This window comes from Cinclus cinclus, chromosome 6 (assembly GCF_963662255.1).
Source record: "Cinclus cinclus chromosome 6, bCinCin1.1, whole genome shotgun sequence".
Taxonomy (NCBI): Eukaryota; Metazoa; Chordata; class Aves; order Passeriformes; family Cinclidae; genus Cinclus; species Cinclus cinclus.
This window is the reverse complement of record NC_085051.1, coordinates 42,142,284-42,157,706: the sequence shown is the minus strand read 5'-3', so window position 1 is coordinate 42,157,706 and position 15,423 is coordinate 42,142,284. Positions and strand designations below refer to the sequence as shown.

The window sequence follows — 15,423 nt, the reverse complement described above, 5'->3', positions numbered from 1 at the left end:
CAGGGTCTCAGAATCAACATTTTGTTTTATAGGTATGGACTTATCTGGCCATACTACCTACCAGAGCAGTCACTTCTGCTGCCAAGAGCAAACTACCCAGCTTTTCCAGAAATACAATTTCCTCTCAGAAATGTACTTCAGAGACCAAATGAAGTAGGGGCATAGAGGATGAAATACCTTTTTCTTTCATCCACAGCAAAAAAACTGCAGAATAATGTAATTTGAAAGGGCAAAGACTACTACAAGAACACAGAGATAACTTGAAAACGATAAAGGGGAAAAATATAAAATATGTACTGTATGTATGAAATAATGAATCCTGATAATAATCCAGTTGTTTAATACTGTCTTATTTCTTGTTTCTAAAATTCATTAAAGAATCGAGGCTACACTTTTCTTGCTAGATCATGCATTTCTTTAAATGAAGCTCCTTCCTACCTGTTGCCTTCTTCCCTTTAATCTTCCCCTTTAAAACATAACTTCAAAAAGATTTTATTCTTTTGTCGTAGATAGTCTTACTTTACAGCTTCTCTTCACCTAGCATTTTTGTTGTTGTGGTTTTTTTTTATTTTATTTTTCTACTGCAGAAAATTTAGTTGGTGCCTGGATGAATGAACAGGAATTATAAGGCTTCTTTTGACACACACTATGCATCTGGCATCACACAAAATATTTCTTTGCAAGGAAAGATAACAAACAGAGTAAAAAACCCCTGTCCTGCCTAAGAACTAATGAAAACTTAGGGACTCAGATATCCCAGCTCTGTGTAAAGATAGAAGATTTATTTCTAACTATTCTGGAAACTTCTGCGAACAGTCTCAAATTTGATGGCTTTCATTTTAATCAAAACAGAAACATATCAGATACTTCCTCTTCCTAAAGTCTGGGTCCAAAACTACTCCAATTTCACTGTTAAAATATTTATTTAGATATAGAGGAGGCTGTCCCCAGGAAATAACAGTGACCAAGCACAATCTGTTTTCTGTGATGTACACAAAAGTATGAAAGCATGTGAGGCAATAGAAGGGAGGCAGCCATAGAAAACTGTACTTTAGACTACAGCAAAAGTTTCATACTCTGACTGAGAAAAATTTTATCACATTGTGAAAACCAACTTAATGAATCAAGCATAAAGAAATTGGCTATCAGTACAGCCTATGGAAAAAGCCCCTCTCCTTATTGTGTTCTTGAGAGAGCGGAGAAAGGGCAAACTTAATGCAAATAAATTACAAACAGCTCAATGGTTTTGGCTGAACCACAACAGCTGAATTGCAGATAGCAGCCTCTGTACTAATGCTACTTTTTAGACATCTCCCAACTCTGAGGAGCTTTGTCTCAGATATGTACACTGGGCCACTGTTCTGTCTTAGTGCCCAGTAACAGAAAGTCTGGCACTTTGAAATGGTACTAAAGATGAAAGACCATCCCTAGTAATTTGGATTACTTCAGTCACAAAACCAACTTTAGCTCCAAGTTAATTCTCTCCTTTGCCATTTTTCTCTAACCCTTTTCCTTCAAAAATGTGTAAAGCTCATGTTGCAGGTGACTGGAATGCATTTGGATGCTATAAAACCCAAAATGTCAGTGCCTGAATTGTAAGTTTGTTGTCATTCTATTTTCCTTGTCTTTTATTTGAAGTTGTAAAAATACTACTTTGGAGCCTTTTGGTCCCATTGGGCTAGTTTCAGTTAATTTCAATTTAAATAAGGACTATATTTTAAGGAAAGCCAATATTCCCTCACTTTGCTCATTTCATGAATATCCAACTTTTATTTGTACTTTTCATTGAGCAAGTCATTATGAGTTTAATGTATAATCCTTCCACAAGTAATAAAACTCAGAGAGGAGCATGGAAATACCATTCAGAATGCAGCCCTGACTGAAGATTGCATCATGTGTGATGACAAAGAAGATACACTGGATAGTTTATAAAATTCACAAACATTAGACTCTAGCATTGTGTGGAAACCCAAACACACATGAAATTATTCATTTTACAGTAAATACAGTGTGCCCAAGCAAGCATAATCTACAAATACAGTGGTTTTTAAACACTACAAATAACTGTTTCCAGAATTGACATGATCCTATGCAAAACATAGGGGAATATTTAGCTACTATCACTCAAGTTTTATATGACTTTAAATTTTCAGCAGGTTCCAGTTGAAACACACTGGATTAGCCTGGGTCCATTCACTCACAAAACCTTTACAGACCTGAATCTCTACTGAACACAAGTTTCGTCTTGCAGTCAGATCAAAAAACAATACTGTAAGTTTGGCTTGTCAAAGATAACAAGTAATTAATTTCAAAAGCTCCTGTTCAGCCTTCTTTTAAATACCATTGACTGCCCAGAAAATGGAACTAATAAGTATTGGTTTCCTGTAATTATTGGTTCATGGAATCTTTTCTGAATCTTAGATATTCATATTGCCACTCTATGATATAGATATTCTGGTATTTAACATGAAATGACATCAAGCCACAGTCCTTTCCTCTGGGAAGGCTGGAATATTGCCCTTCTCCCTTGGGTCTGTATTTTGTTTGTTTATTGGTTTGCTTGGGTTTTTTTTCCCACAGCAATACAATATCATTAGGTTTTTTTGATTTTGACCTATTTTTTTTTAATTTGGCTAAAATATTAGTTTGAAAGAAGTAGCAAACAAATAAGGGAGAAACCTGCACACGAGAAGTTTGGTCCCATAAGCCTTATTTTCACAGGGACAAGCTTAAAAATCCATCATCTACAAACAGACAAAAAACTGAAATACATGCACAGAAAGGAAAAGGTGTCTGGAAGATAAAGGTGTCCTTTTTTCTTAGGGTTCAACTGCATACATTCAATACTAGTCCAGAACATAAGATTAATTCTGATTCCATAAAACCATATATCTTCTAATGAAAACACAGAAATATCTTTAGCCAAGGCAGAAGCCCAGGGTACTGAGGTAGTCTCTGAGTATGATTTATTTTCCCTTTTAAAAATAAATATCTCTAAAGAATTGAGCTGAATATTTTGTTTCTTTACACCAGAGGCTTACTACAGCCAGCAATATCAGAAAAAAATTATTCATAGGGTTTGTAGTGACTGTAATTGGCTGCCAACTGGATTGGAGGTATTTTACAAAATAATTGATGAAAGGAGCTGAAGAAAGATACTCAGCTGGACTTTTCCTAACACACTTTCCTCTCAAACCAATGGAGAGCAGAGCCAGAATCTAACACAGCATATCTGTCATGGCATTCTTCAAAAAGAATTTTTTCACAGAAATATGGCTAATAAATGAAATGTGTCCTTTTGCATATACCACATGAAACACTGACAAAAGAACATATGTGGTAGAGAACAATACAGCATAGATGATTCACATTTAAAAACTTTCCTGTCTGCTTTCTGAGGGAGTAGAAGACATGAAGTCATGCCCTTGGAGTAATTTATTAGTATAATGTCACATAAATTAGTATAAAACCTCAAGATGGGATATTTCCTATAATTTAAGTTTCTTTTCAACAATGCCTACACAACTAGCAAGAAATATTCCTTCTGTCCTAAGTTACTACTGTACAACCTAGAAGTAAAGAACTGAATGTTTCTTAGATGCAATATTGAAAACCAAGATGATCATGGCTTGATCTTAGGCAACATATGAATAAGAGGAACATGGTTAACACTCAAGTTCTTTCCTTGTGTTCATTCTTCCTTTTATAACCACATACATCATCACACCTCAGCTATCTAATGCACTGTCAGCACCACACAGCAATCTGTTTTTCACTTGGAGTTTGATCTTTTAGCATGGTGACATAAAGTATCATGAAGTTGTGATTTGCCAGCCGTGGGATAAAACGTGACAGTGTATCAAGAGCCAGTTATTCACTATTATTGGTGGATTTAGGGTGATAATTTCCAAAGATACTGAATTCTTCCACTGCATTTTGACAGAAAGTCAACTAGGAGTTGTCAGTCTTGATTAGATGCTAACCTTTGTATCCACAAACCTAAGAGAGAAAGTGAAATTCAGATGATAAAAATTATGAGGAAAGCATAAGGTCTGCTCAAATACTTGCTTAATCTTCCACGTTCACTACATTTCTATTCTGTATTTATATTGACAGTATCTGGGCATGGCTAGAGTCACCATTCCTTTTCATAAAGTCTGCTCAAAACTTTTCTACCCTTAATATTTAGAAAATATCACAAGTAGCAAAACCAAGTTTGTAACTGAATGGCTTTGTAACCCTGTGTAGAACCAGGATTCATTTAGAGACCTCTGAAATAGCATGATCTATGTGCATCATACCATACAGTTGGCATGCTTATTCTTCCAGTTTAAATGACCATTACTTTGTTTTCCAAGAGACAGAATACACATCACCAGGCTCGCGAATTTATTGTCAAGATGAAGCAACAAAGATTTATAGACCAACCAGTTATTATTAAACATTAGTTTATAGATACAGATACACTGAGAGAGAAAAACAAAAGGAAAAATATATGTACCTGTGGGGTAGTGTTCATTCACTGGCCAGCTGTCAACCTGAAGTGTTGCATTGCCACCATTCCTGGTAAAGCGTACTACATGGTATTTGCCATCATTTACAGGTGTGCTTTCCTCTTTAATAGAGATGTCCACTGTGCCAATATTGAAGACTACACCAATCTTGCCTTGCTCCTAAAAGAAGAAAATAAACAAATGTTTTTAAATTGCTGCCACTTACTCTGGGCCTCTAAGTCTCTAGTGGGTAATTCTGCCGGTAGATGGCACTGAAGAATACACAGAAGTGTCATTTTGAGCTTTGTCAGGACACATTTCATTGGTTCAGCTTCAATGAAAACACTTTCTTTCACACTGCTTTTTACAACATTCACCTGAAGACAGTGACTCATTTGTTCCCGTAAAACATCACAAAAGACAGGTGAGAAACCAGGCAACAAAAATCAGATGTGGATAAAGAATTATTTGAGCAACTCCTCTACTGTTTATTACTAGTCACTTGTTATATAAAATGCAGCCACAGACAGGCTGTTATCTCAACACCTTTTTTGTTCTGTTATTCATCTTGGGAAACAAACAGTCCTCACACCCCTTCCACGCCCCCCCCCCCGCCCCCCCCCCCCCCCAAAAAAATAACTGTGGGATCTAGCAGGAAAAATGCAGTTAGAAGATGAATGGAACTCAAATGGAGCAGAAATGACATTAGCTGATTTTGAAAACCAGAGGGAAACTACCTAAAAGACAGGAGCAGCCCATCTTATTTTCTCCACACACCAAGCAGTGCCTTACCAATAAAGCAGTGTTCTTCCAAAACTTTTCACCAGTCACTGACTGAAAGGGAAGAGCAGGCAAAGCCTGTTGTAGTAGCCCCAACACTTCTTTCTGCAGCTCCCCCCAGGTCGTTCCAAGTAATGACCATATTTAATGTCTTTAGGTTGTATAATACACACCCAGAGTATACTCAGATTAGATATGCACATTTAATACTACTGATTTAAACAGCAACAGAAATTCTCATCACTGTACAGTTAACAGGAATGCATCTTCAAACAGTCTGTAAGGAGAGGCACAGTATGCTGGTGTCAACTACTGTGAAGGCATATTAAGTGCACTGCACAGATCCAAAACTGGTACAGACAGAACTAAAATGTATCATTTAGGAAGCTAATACTTTTGCCAGCTCCATCCTATAAAATTGAAACAACAACAGAGAGTAGATGGCCATTTTCTATGCAAATATATTTTCCTTGAAAAAAACCTGAGGCATAATAAAGGGTCACGGGCCAATTTTGTTCCACTTACTACCTTATGTATCTGCTTAGTGTGCATCCTTCAGGGCTGTTACCCTAACTTTACTACATTCACATTAGCAAATCTCAGCAATAAGAAAGAAACCTCTCCTCTTGTACTTGACGGCCACCCTGAATTCCTGTTCTGGATTTAATCCTGTCTCCTGGTATCAAAAAATCTTTTTCTGAAAATTCCACCATGTTTCAATTTCTTGGAGAGGTCTTTCTGATTCCTGTTCTATCTTACATTTCAAAGTTTACTCATACCAAAAGTGCTCATCACAGTTTCCTTGTACCTTCAACACCCCCTTTTTTGACATTTTCTTCCTAACACCAAGTTTCCTGGTATCAGACTACAACATTGTTTTAGGAAAGGGAAGGAAACAGTCCTGTAGCTGAAGAGGCCATGAACAGTGGTTAAACTACTTGAAGTTTGGCACTGAAACAGTAAGCACTTGGTTTTTCTCTCATTACAACACTAAATTTTAGACTGCGCTAAATGTATGCTGGATAGAAAGTTCCATGTACATTCATACTGTTATTCTTTGAAGGGACTTTTCTTCAATATATCAATATCATCTTTCCCTTTTCACTAGAATATGAGGTAAGTGGATTTCTGCTCCCAGCAGATGCATGAAAACAGATGCCATTTGAAAACAAACAATATTTCTTCTCTTATGCTAGCCCAAAAATAAGTGAAGTTTCAGTTAACAAAGATTTATTTCAGATAAAAGCATTGCTGGCACAGTTTCACCAATTCTTTAACATATGAAGTAAGTGATCTCCCGAAAGCGTTTTAGTGAATTTTTTGCTGGCAACCACATAATTATCTTTACCTGCACAGCAATTACCAAAGAACATATGATTAATTTTTCCTCAAAGACTCAAATAATATATAGTGTCCAGATAACCTGGCTACTGCTACTGTGGTTTTGCAAGATATTGCCATGCAATCAATCTCCTGATTGACGTCTCATATCGCTTTTTAATTGCCAACAATACATCAAGCTTCTTCGGCAAACTGTGACTGCTCTAAGAGTCCACCTTGGTGAAGGTACAGCATGAACAGGTAAGATGAAGAGCTGCACCTTTTCTAATGGAATAGATCACCACAACAGAAGAGGAAGGGATTAAAAGGTATTCAGCAGAGTCAAAGCTGCATACCTTCAAGCCTATAGGCTTAATGAGGCAAAGGTAAAAACTTGCACATTGGGAAAAGGATGGTGGGAAGTTCTATTCATCTCTGCAGAATTAGAGAATGTTTCTGACTTCTCCTCAGAGGAAAAGGAGATAGCACCGTTCACCACTTCCTTTCCCAGGGCTTGAAGGAAAAGACCTATTTAAAGGGCTAGTGATAAGAGGGCAAACTGGCAAATTGGCAAAGAGATAAGATTCTGGAAGCAGAGGACTGCAAAATGCCAGTGGCCTTTAATCTGATGGAGAGAAGAGGGAAATGAGCAAACTGGTGCCTTCCCCATCCCAAGAGGCATCCCCTCCCAGAGCCAGAGAAAATAGCCTTTCTAAAAGCAGTGTAATACTTTGCAACTAAGAAGTGCAAACATTTGCCTGAAAAACAAACAAACAACAAACAAACAAACAAACAAACAAAAAACCACCAAAAAACACCCCCAAAAAACAACAAAAACCAAAAAAGCCCCACAGTTCTTATGGAGAGCCTATTCCAGCTCTCTTCTCTCTTGGGCAGAGCTCCATGTGACTCTTTAAACTGAGCTTTGCAGAATCACAACTTCTGAGACTCTTATTTGGAAAGAGTAGGAACTTGTCATGAAAATGGTTTTGTTCCAATTACCAGAATAAAACGTAACACAATATGTCAAAGGTAAGGCTACTGAAGCCAAACTGCACACACAGATCCCAAGATAAAGTTTATTTATGATATTTTATATCTTCAGGGCACCAGACACTATGAAAAAATTAACAATTAGTTTATGCTTTCCTGGCAGAAGTAAAAAATAAAGCAAAGCACAGAGAAAATCCTACAGCAAAGAAGAGTGACACAAGGGGAAAATCCACAATTTACTTCCAACATCTCTTCAATTCCAGTTTCTTACACTACAGCACTTCATTAAAAGCAGCTTTTACCAAGACCTACCTTCCTTCTAAATCTGAAAGACAAGCTTTACTATGATACTTCATGATGGTCATAACCTTTCATTCCTTTCCCCACATATTCAACTGGTGGATTTTCTTTCCACATAACCAAACAAAGGTATTAACTAGATCTGAAAATATGTGACAAAGAAAGATTTACCTTTGAGCCACTTCCTATAACATTTGCTTTGTAGCTATAGGGGAAAAAAAGTCCTAAATATACAGCAAAGAAAAAGGTGAATACACACGGAGCAAACAACTAACGTGGTCCTAAAGGGCTCAAGAGAATTTCAACAGCCAGTGCAATATTCTTCCTCTCTATATTGGTATTCACTGGGTGCCCCAAAAACTTTCCATGAAAATACAACCATTAACTAATGCTTTTGAAACCTCCAAGTGATGTCAAGTGCTGGCACTGTGTCTTGGAAAATTGAAAACCATTTTATTTATAAATAATGAAGTGAACTCAGCATTCAATCCATCTTACTTTTTCTTTTCTTTCTTTAAGGCTACTTTGCCAAAAAGGATTTTTAAAGTTTTTCAAGAATTTTTCTTGTGCCGATTTGTCCCATAAAACTCCCTCAAAAACCACAGTTTCATTCCTTACAGTACTTCTGGAGATAAACTTCTGCCATTATGTCTTTAAAACTTTAGAAATATAATTATGATTACATAATGGAATGATTGTAGATAAATTATAAGAACAAAAAAGCACAAGGTACTGAAAAAAAAAAAAAACAAACTGTACTAGGCTTCTCCTTGACCTGTCTACTCTACATAGACTCCTGGCAACAGTTTTTTATGTGCACAATTACCAAACATTTTAAACATTATTAAATGACACAAGAGCTAATCTCCAGCCTGGATCATGAGATCAGCAATTTATTGCTTGGCCAGAAGCACTGGATCACTTTGGACAACCTTTTCTTTTACCTTTCTGTAAACCAGATTGTTTATCTGTGAGAGAGGAGTTATAGACACCTATCTTTCCAGCTCTGCAAGCCCTGAAATACAGATATATTTTGCTTAAACATTGATTATATACTGTCAATGCAAACATTTCAGCCCTGAGAGCAACTACAATCTGCGAGGAGCAGGTCCTAAGGTTTTCTCAGCTTCTACATTCAATTCCTTCAAAACCTGTTCCTTTCCTCTGAAGGGACCTCAGAACAGGTCTGAGGTATTACATTTTAGCAGGCATGTTTTGACTTCTGCTTCCCTTAATTCAAGGAAAAGTAGAGCCTGTCCTGTGTGCAAATTGTCAGGCCTTTGCTTTCTCCATGCCATGCCTTTACATTTTGAAGGCATCTGTCTTTATGTAGCAGATCAGGTAGAAAGAAAGTAAAATGGGGTTGGCAGTGATTTTTCAAGATGAGCAGTTAAGAGTGTGTTAGAAGGTACACATACATGAAAAGCCACATGCATTCTGTGCTCTGAAAAGGGATTTACCCTTAGGTTTTCTTTTTATTAATCAAACATTTAAATTGTTCACACTAAAAGTATATATTTGTTCCCTGTGCTCAGAAAGTATTTCATTTCAAAAAACGAGAGAGAGAACTCCAGGCATCAGGACAGAACCTACTCTCAGCTGCATCAATGTGAATCAATAGCAATTCTGTTAAAGAAACTCAATTCCTACTGATAGAAGTGGAAGCAGAGTTTATGCCAGTATCTTTTTTGTGTTGTTTTCCTGATTTTTCTGAAGCAAAATGTAAAATTAAAGGAAGCATTTATAAAACATACCTGAAATCTGACTACAATCCCAGGCTGTGTTTTCTCACATTCATTTTATTGCATAATTTTTTAAATAGCAACTACTGCACATACAGCCTCGTTCTCCCACCCTGGCTGGTTCCAACATGGCGAGACATCAGTCCAAACCTGGCAGACAATACTCCTCGTTACTCTGTCCTGCAGATCACTACTGATTGTGCTGCTCTTATTTGAAATTGATACAAGCTCTTTTAGTAATATAAGCTATTTCACGCTGCAGGAAGGTTTAGCAAACTTTGCCTCCCCCACAGAAAGTGCCACATACGTATACACACAAACACAACTGCGCTACCCTGTAAATTCAGGAAAATTATTTTGTGTTTTTATAACCCCGAGAACTGCTTTTTCTGGAATGGCTTAGGCTCCTCACACTTGCAGTCTACATTTTAAAAAAAGAGATTGAACTTTTTTTTCTCCCTCTTTGTTTTCACTTTATTCTTTAAGACTTTCTTCGCTTGATTTCCTTTGGGGTTTTGTTTGCCTGGCTGTTTTTTTCTTTTTGCTTTTCCTCAAACTTGATTCTGAATGTTAGTCCCTCTGAAGGATCACTCACTCTCTGTGTTTCAGAGGGCTTTGCACAACAGTGCTAAATGTTGCAAGTTATCCAGGAAAACCAAAGGTATAGATGCATATTCCTCAGAGAACACTTTTATTACTATGACTGCAAATCACTTTATGTGAATTCTCACTGTAAACAGAAACTCAGAAAGTTCTTGCTGATTAAAAAGATAGTAAAAAACAGCATTGTCCTTAGAGGGCCCTTCTGGGCTGCAGCTAGAGCTGAATGCATGGCTGGACAGATCGTTCTGGTATACATGTATCAGTGGATTTAGGAAGGGAAAGTATTAGAACCTGTATTCAGCGCAGACTATAAGGCAGTTAGTTCTACTCTTCTCTGGCTAGCTATATTTAGTACTGTTTTTAATATCACTGAGAGGTGAGTCTGAAATCAGGATTCAGTATGCAAAAAAACCTCTAGGGCTGGGTGAAGGGAGTGTTTACTGAATGAAGTCTGCCCTCATCCAAACAATGATGGCAGGGGAAGCATGCTTAAGAATCAGTATCACCACCCTGGCAAATAATCAACAAAAACAGCAAATGCTCTCAGAGAAATGAGAGGCACTGAAGCTTACTGGACTTGGAAGTTTTTGATCAGGGTGCCAACACTATACAGTTATCTTGAAATAAGGAAAAAATATTTTTAAGGGGAAAGGAAGTACACAGGTCAGCGAATTTTGTTTGATTTTTAAGAGCTGTTATAAGGAGCGGTAGGTCATTTTTTGTTATATACTGTTACTGCTTCTTTAAGGTGCTCAACCAGATCTACTCAATGCCAGTTAAAACCTATTTATCAGAAAGGATCACACACACAGAGGATAAAATAAATAGAAATTATTACCCTTTGGGGGAATGGTTTTTAAAAGAAGCGGTTCTCAGCGATACATAATTTATAAGGCTAAAAGGGACAATTGTTATAATCTACTCTCCTCTAAAATTTTATAGGAGATCATATATCTTGTCTGAATTGATTATTTTTAAACTACAGGATATATTTTAGAGCAGCATCTGTGATTTGCAGCTGAGGAAAGAAGGCTTGGATTCATTAGAGTTGCTACTTTGATGAGATTGGCCTAGTGTTGAACTCAGTCAAAAAGGCAAGTGGAATTCAAGAATTATAATGAAAAGGAACAGTGTACAAAAGGAAAACCTCTATTATAAATTAAGGCTGGACCTTTAACTCAAATTCTTGAATACAGTACACAGATCTTTTTGAGGCCATCTCAAAAAGAAAAAGAGTAGATATAAAAGGTTCCAAAAAGTAGTACACTGGAAATAGTGTGTACAGTCATGAAGCAATGATTAAGCACTGGTTCTTTATAACTCGAAGAACTACAAATTTGAGAAAAGCATTTGACTAATAATTATGTTTAAGTAAAAAAAAGTACCAAATTCATGGGAAGAATCAAGAGCTGTTGAATACAGCAATATGAATATAACCTTGCACTCAGCTCTTCCTGAAAAGCAGATCATTATTGTTTAACTGTTACTGCCTAAACTGAAACACCACCTAGCATCATACTGCCATAAATGACTTGTAGGAATGTGATCAAGCCAAAATGTTCTTAAAGGTTGCTACTGATTCTTGTTCATTTTAAGAAGTGGTGAAAAAATGAAATTAGAAAAATTAATGAAAATCTAATCTTTTCCTATCACAGCCACGCTGCTGCCTTTAGTGTGACCACAGAGCAAAAAAATTGTTAAAGCAAAAGACTTAGGGTTCCAGCTTCATCTTTCCTTGACTGCAAAATCTCTCCTTAGTTTTACAGAGTATAAGAGAAAACCACTCAGCTCTCTGAGTTTCTTGCTTAAAAGCAAGTTTTCCAATCTTTCATTTAAACTTCCCCATGGCCCTGAAACTCCTTCACTTTACTTATACTATTTTTCAAGTGGAAACACCAGAAATTTTAAACTTTAGTTTACAGAAATTACACAATCTTACCATGGGGGCTCATATTTGAGGCTTATTCACCATGATCAACAGTATAATTCAGGAGTGTTCTCTGGGAGTGTTCCCTGTATTGAAAGATGATCTCTACTCTTTGGCTGGAGACAATGCTACATTATTTGGCTAAGTTAAAATGTATGCCAGTTCCCCTGTTAAGAGTTTAACAAATTTTCCAAACTCCCCTTCATTTTTGGCCAGTTGAATGTTTATGTGGGACACAGACAGTAATATAATACTTCTTTAATGGGCTGTACTACAAGAAAGTGTAGCACAGCAATACACTGCTACTAAAGTACATCTTACTCCTGGTCTTGAACTTTTTTTGACCACACACCTTTGCAATGTTACAGAAATAGAGTTACCAGTGGAATGTGAAATTGCCATTCTCTTGCTTTAATTTTTACCTAATTTTCTTCTCTCCCTGCATCTTTTCATCTTTCAGTCTTTGCCTTTTGTCTAATACAAGTTTATTTTATAAACAAAACTACCCTGAAAAAAGAAATGGACAAGAAGTTCAATTCTGCGACAGTTCTACCAGAGCAGGAGTGGCTCCTTATGTACAATGACACACATGAGATATTCTCACCAAGAAAGGGCATGAAATGTAGAAGATGCTTGCTTATTTCAGCCTAGATATCCTGCATCAGATAAGAGCTTTACATATCATTGAAGCAGTTTAGGTAACATTAATACATAATGTCAGCAGAATTACACTTAGGAATTAATTTTGCACCAGAAACTTACATATTTAATGTATGGTGATACCATTAGTACAGATTGAGACTTTAGACTTTAACTCACAGAGGTAATCAAAATTATTTAGATAGAGAACAGGGTTGAAAGAAAAGATTTTTGATGTTACTGCTGCTCTGCTGTACCTTGAAAAAGCCACTTTAATTTCTCTCTCTCCAGTTTGCTTTTTTATAATGTGAAGTCACATTATCAAAAGGCTTATCAAACAGTATATATGTATGTTATCTGCCCAGTGGAGCCCTGGTATCCCATGGGGCCTCCAGATGTTGTTGCAGTACAGTTAATTAATATCAAGCAGGGTATCCTGATTTACAGTAGCATCATTATCATGATGAGGCTTGTACTAACCTTACCCTAAATTCATTTCCTCAAAATCTGGGGAATGCTGTGGCACATCTAGTTGCTCTTATATCTGACACCTGCCAAGCCCAGTAATCAGTGATATTCAGCAGTCTTAAAAGGAAGGCTTCCTTCCGTGCCATTCAGTGCCTAGAATGGTATGCCCAATTAAATATTTTTTCTTGTTACCTAGGATAGCACCAATACACTGTCAGTCAATTAACAGGCAGTAAAATGTTTCAAGAAAGACATGCAGGTGTGTTTAGGCTTTTCAAAAAACAATTGCTATTACACAGCTGGTGAAACTCCAGCCACGAGGCTGCTAAACTCCACTCATTTAGGAATACACTGCAAGTAAAGAAACAGAAATTAGCAGCATGCTGAAAAGGGGCATTTCCAAGGGAAACAGAATGCAAAACAAATTAAAAGGTGATACCCATCTATTGGTTCACTAGCGAATACACTATTCAGATGGCTAATTTGTTCTCATGGATTAAAATACACATCATAAAAATATGCCCTATGTGATGGTATGAACTCCAGCTATAACTAGGATTAAATATTCTGACAGTGCTTTCCAAAAATAGAAACAGTATATCCTGGAAAGTATTGTGAAATTATACCTTGTAGATATGATTCTGCACGAGGTCAGAAACAGGAACCATTCTAAATGTTGACACCAGCTTCAATTTTCTAAGAGAAGGGAGCCGATGCATATTGAGGGCTGCATCTTAAACTTGCAGGATGTTTAAGCTGCTGCACTGTCCCAGTGTTACAGAAGTTGGCTGATTAAAAGTAGGCCTTTACCTTTCTAACAGCTGCTCTGCAACTCACTCTTCAGACAAAAACATGACCAGCTGCTCAAATGTCACATCCACTCAATAAAGAAATTACTGCAGTAGCAAGTCAGATTTTACTAGGGCACAAGAACAAGGAACTTGCTCCAAAGCAGAAATCTTCCGGGAGAAAATATTCCCATCCATCTCACAGCATCTCCCATGGGGTTTCAATCCTCTGGGCAACATTGCCAACAACTTGTGCTGGCAGAAGCTAAAGTGGCAGTCACACTCTGGTGGTTTGAACCTTGCTGGATGCCAGATACTCACCAAAGCCTCTCTATTATTTCTCCAATTCAACAGGACAAGGAGAAGCAATAAAATGAAAGGCTCACGAGTTGAGATAAGGGCAGGGAGAGAACAGTAATGAGTTGTTGTCACTAGCAAAACAGTCTCAACTTTGGGAAATTAATTTTTTACCAATCAAATCAGAGCAGGGTAATGAGAAACTACTCACCTAAAACACCTTCTCCTTGATTGTCCCTTCTTCCAGGACTTAAATTCATTCTCAAACTCTCTACCCTCGCCCTGCTGCCTTCCTCACCATGGGTTTCACCACAGGCTCTATCTCACTGCCATTGCTCCTGCTCAGCAATCCATCCCCGTTTAACTATGTTTTCACAGAGGTTATACCACTGTTGCCTTGGCCAGCAGCAGGTCCTAGTCTTGGAGTGGGCTGGCATTGGCTCTGTCAGACATGGGGAAAGCTTCTGACAGCTTCTCAAAGAAGACACCTAGACACCTATATATCCCCCTACACCAAAACCCTGCCATGCAAACCCAATACATACACAAAATATGGAATGAAAGATCTGATACTGACAGGCCTTGTGGCATAAACCATGTACTTTAACTACTAGGCTTCTTTATCAAAAGCATTGGTACAATTGTGAGATGTCATTGAGCTGAAGACACAGCACATATTGCTCAGTAATAGCAATCAGAGCTGTCTGTCTCAAGCCATAACCAACAGAAAAGTGAGCACTTGTCAAGAAGATGGCATTAAAAAAGGACACTGTTCTGACAGGAAAAGTGATTACAACTACCAACTCGCCACCATCCAATTAACCCAAGTGCAATAGCTATAGAAGTGCAAGGGGTGAAGAAGCTTGGGACAGAAATAATCTATTTAAACTTGGTTTTGCCTAGAGTATATTTTTTCTGCAAACTCTCTTCTCTTAATCATAAATAATATCATAAGATTTCAGGGTAGTCCAAAAATAGAATTTAAAGGTATATGACTAAGCACTATATACTACTGCACTTTCCTTTCTTAGTGTTTTCTTTAAAAATTTTTAATGGAATAGAATTCTAATAGA

The 15,423-nt window shown here is 37.3% G+C and overlaps 1 protein-coding gene across 11 annotated transcripts in view; it reads right to left on the bottom strand.

Moving 5' to 3' along the window:
• Window positions 1-15,423, bottom strand: part of NRXN3 (neurexin 3) — a 900,390-nt gene that overhangs the window by 127,864 nt on the left and 757,103 nt on the right. For all 11 annotated transcript variants that reach the window (XM_062495263.1, XM_062495267.1, XM_062495265.1 and 8 more), the window contains one exon: window positions 4,502-4,673. In XM_062495263.1, coding sequence (XP_062351247.1) covers window positions 4,502-4,673 — 172 coding nt within the window. The remainder of the gene's footprint in view (window positions 1-4,501; window positions 4,674-15,423) is intronic.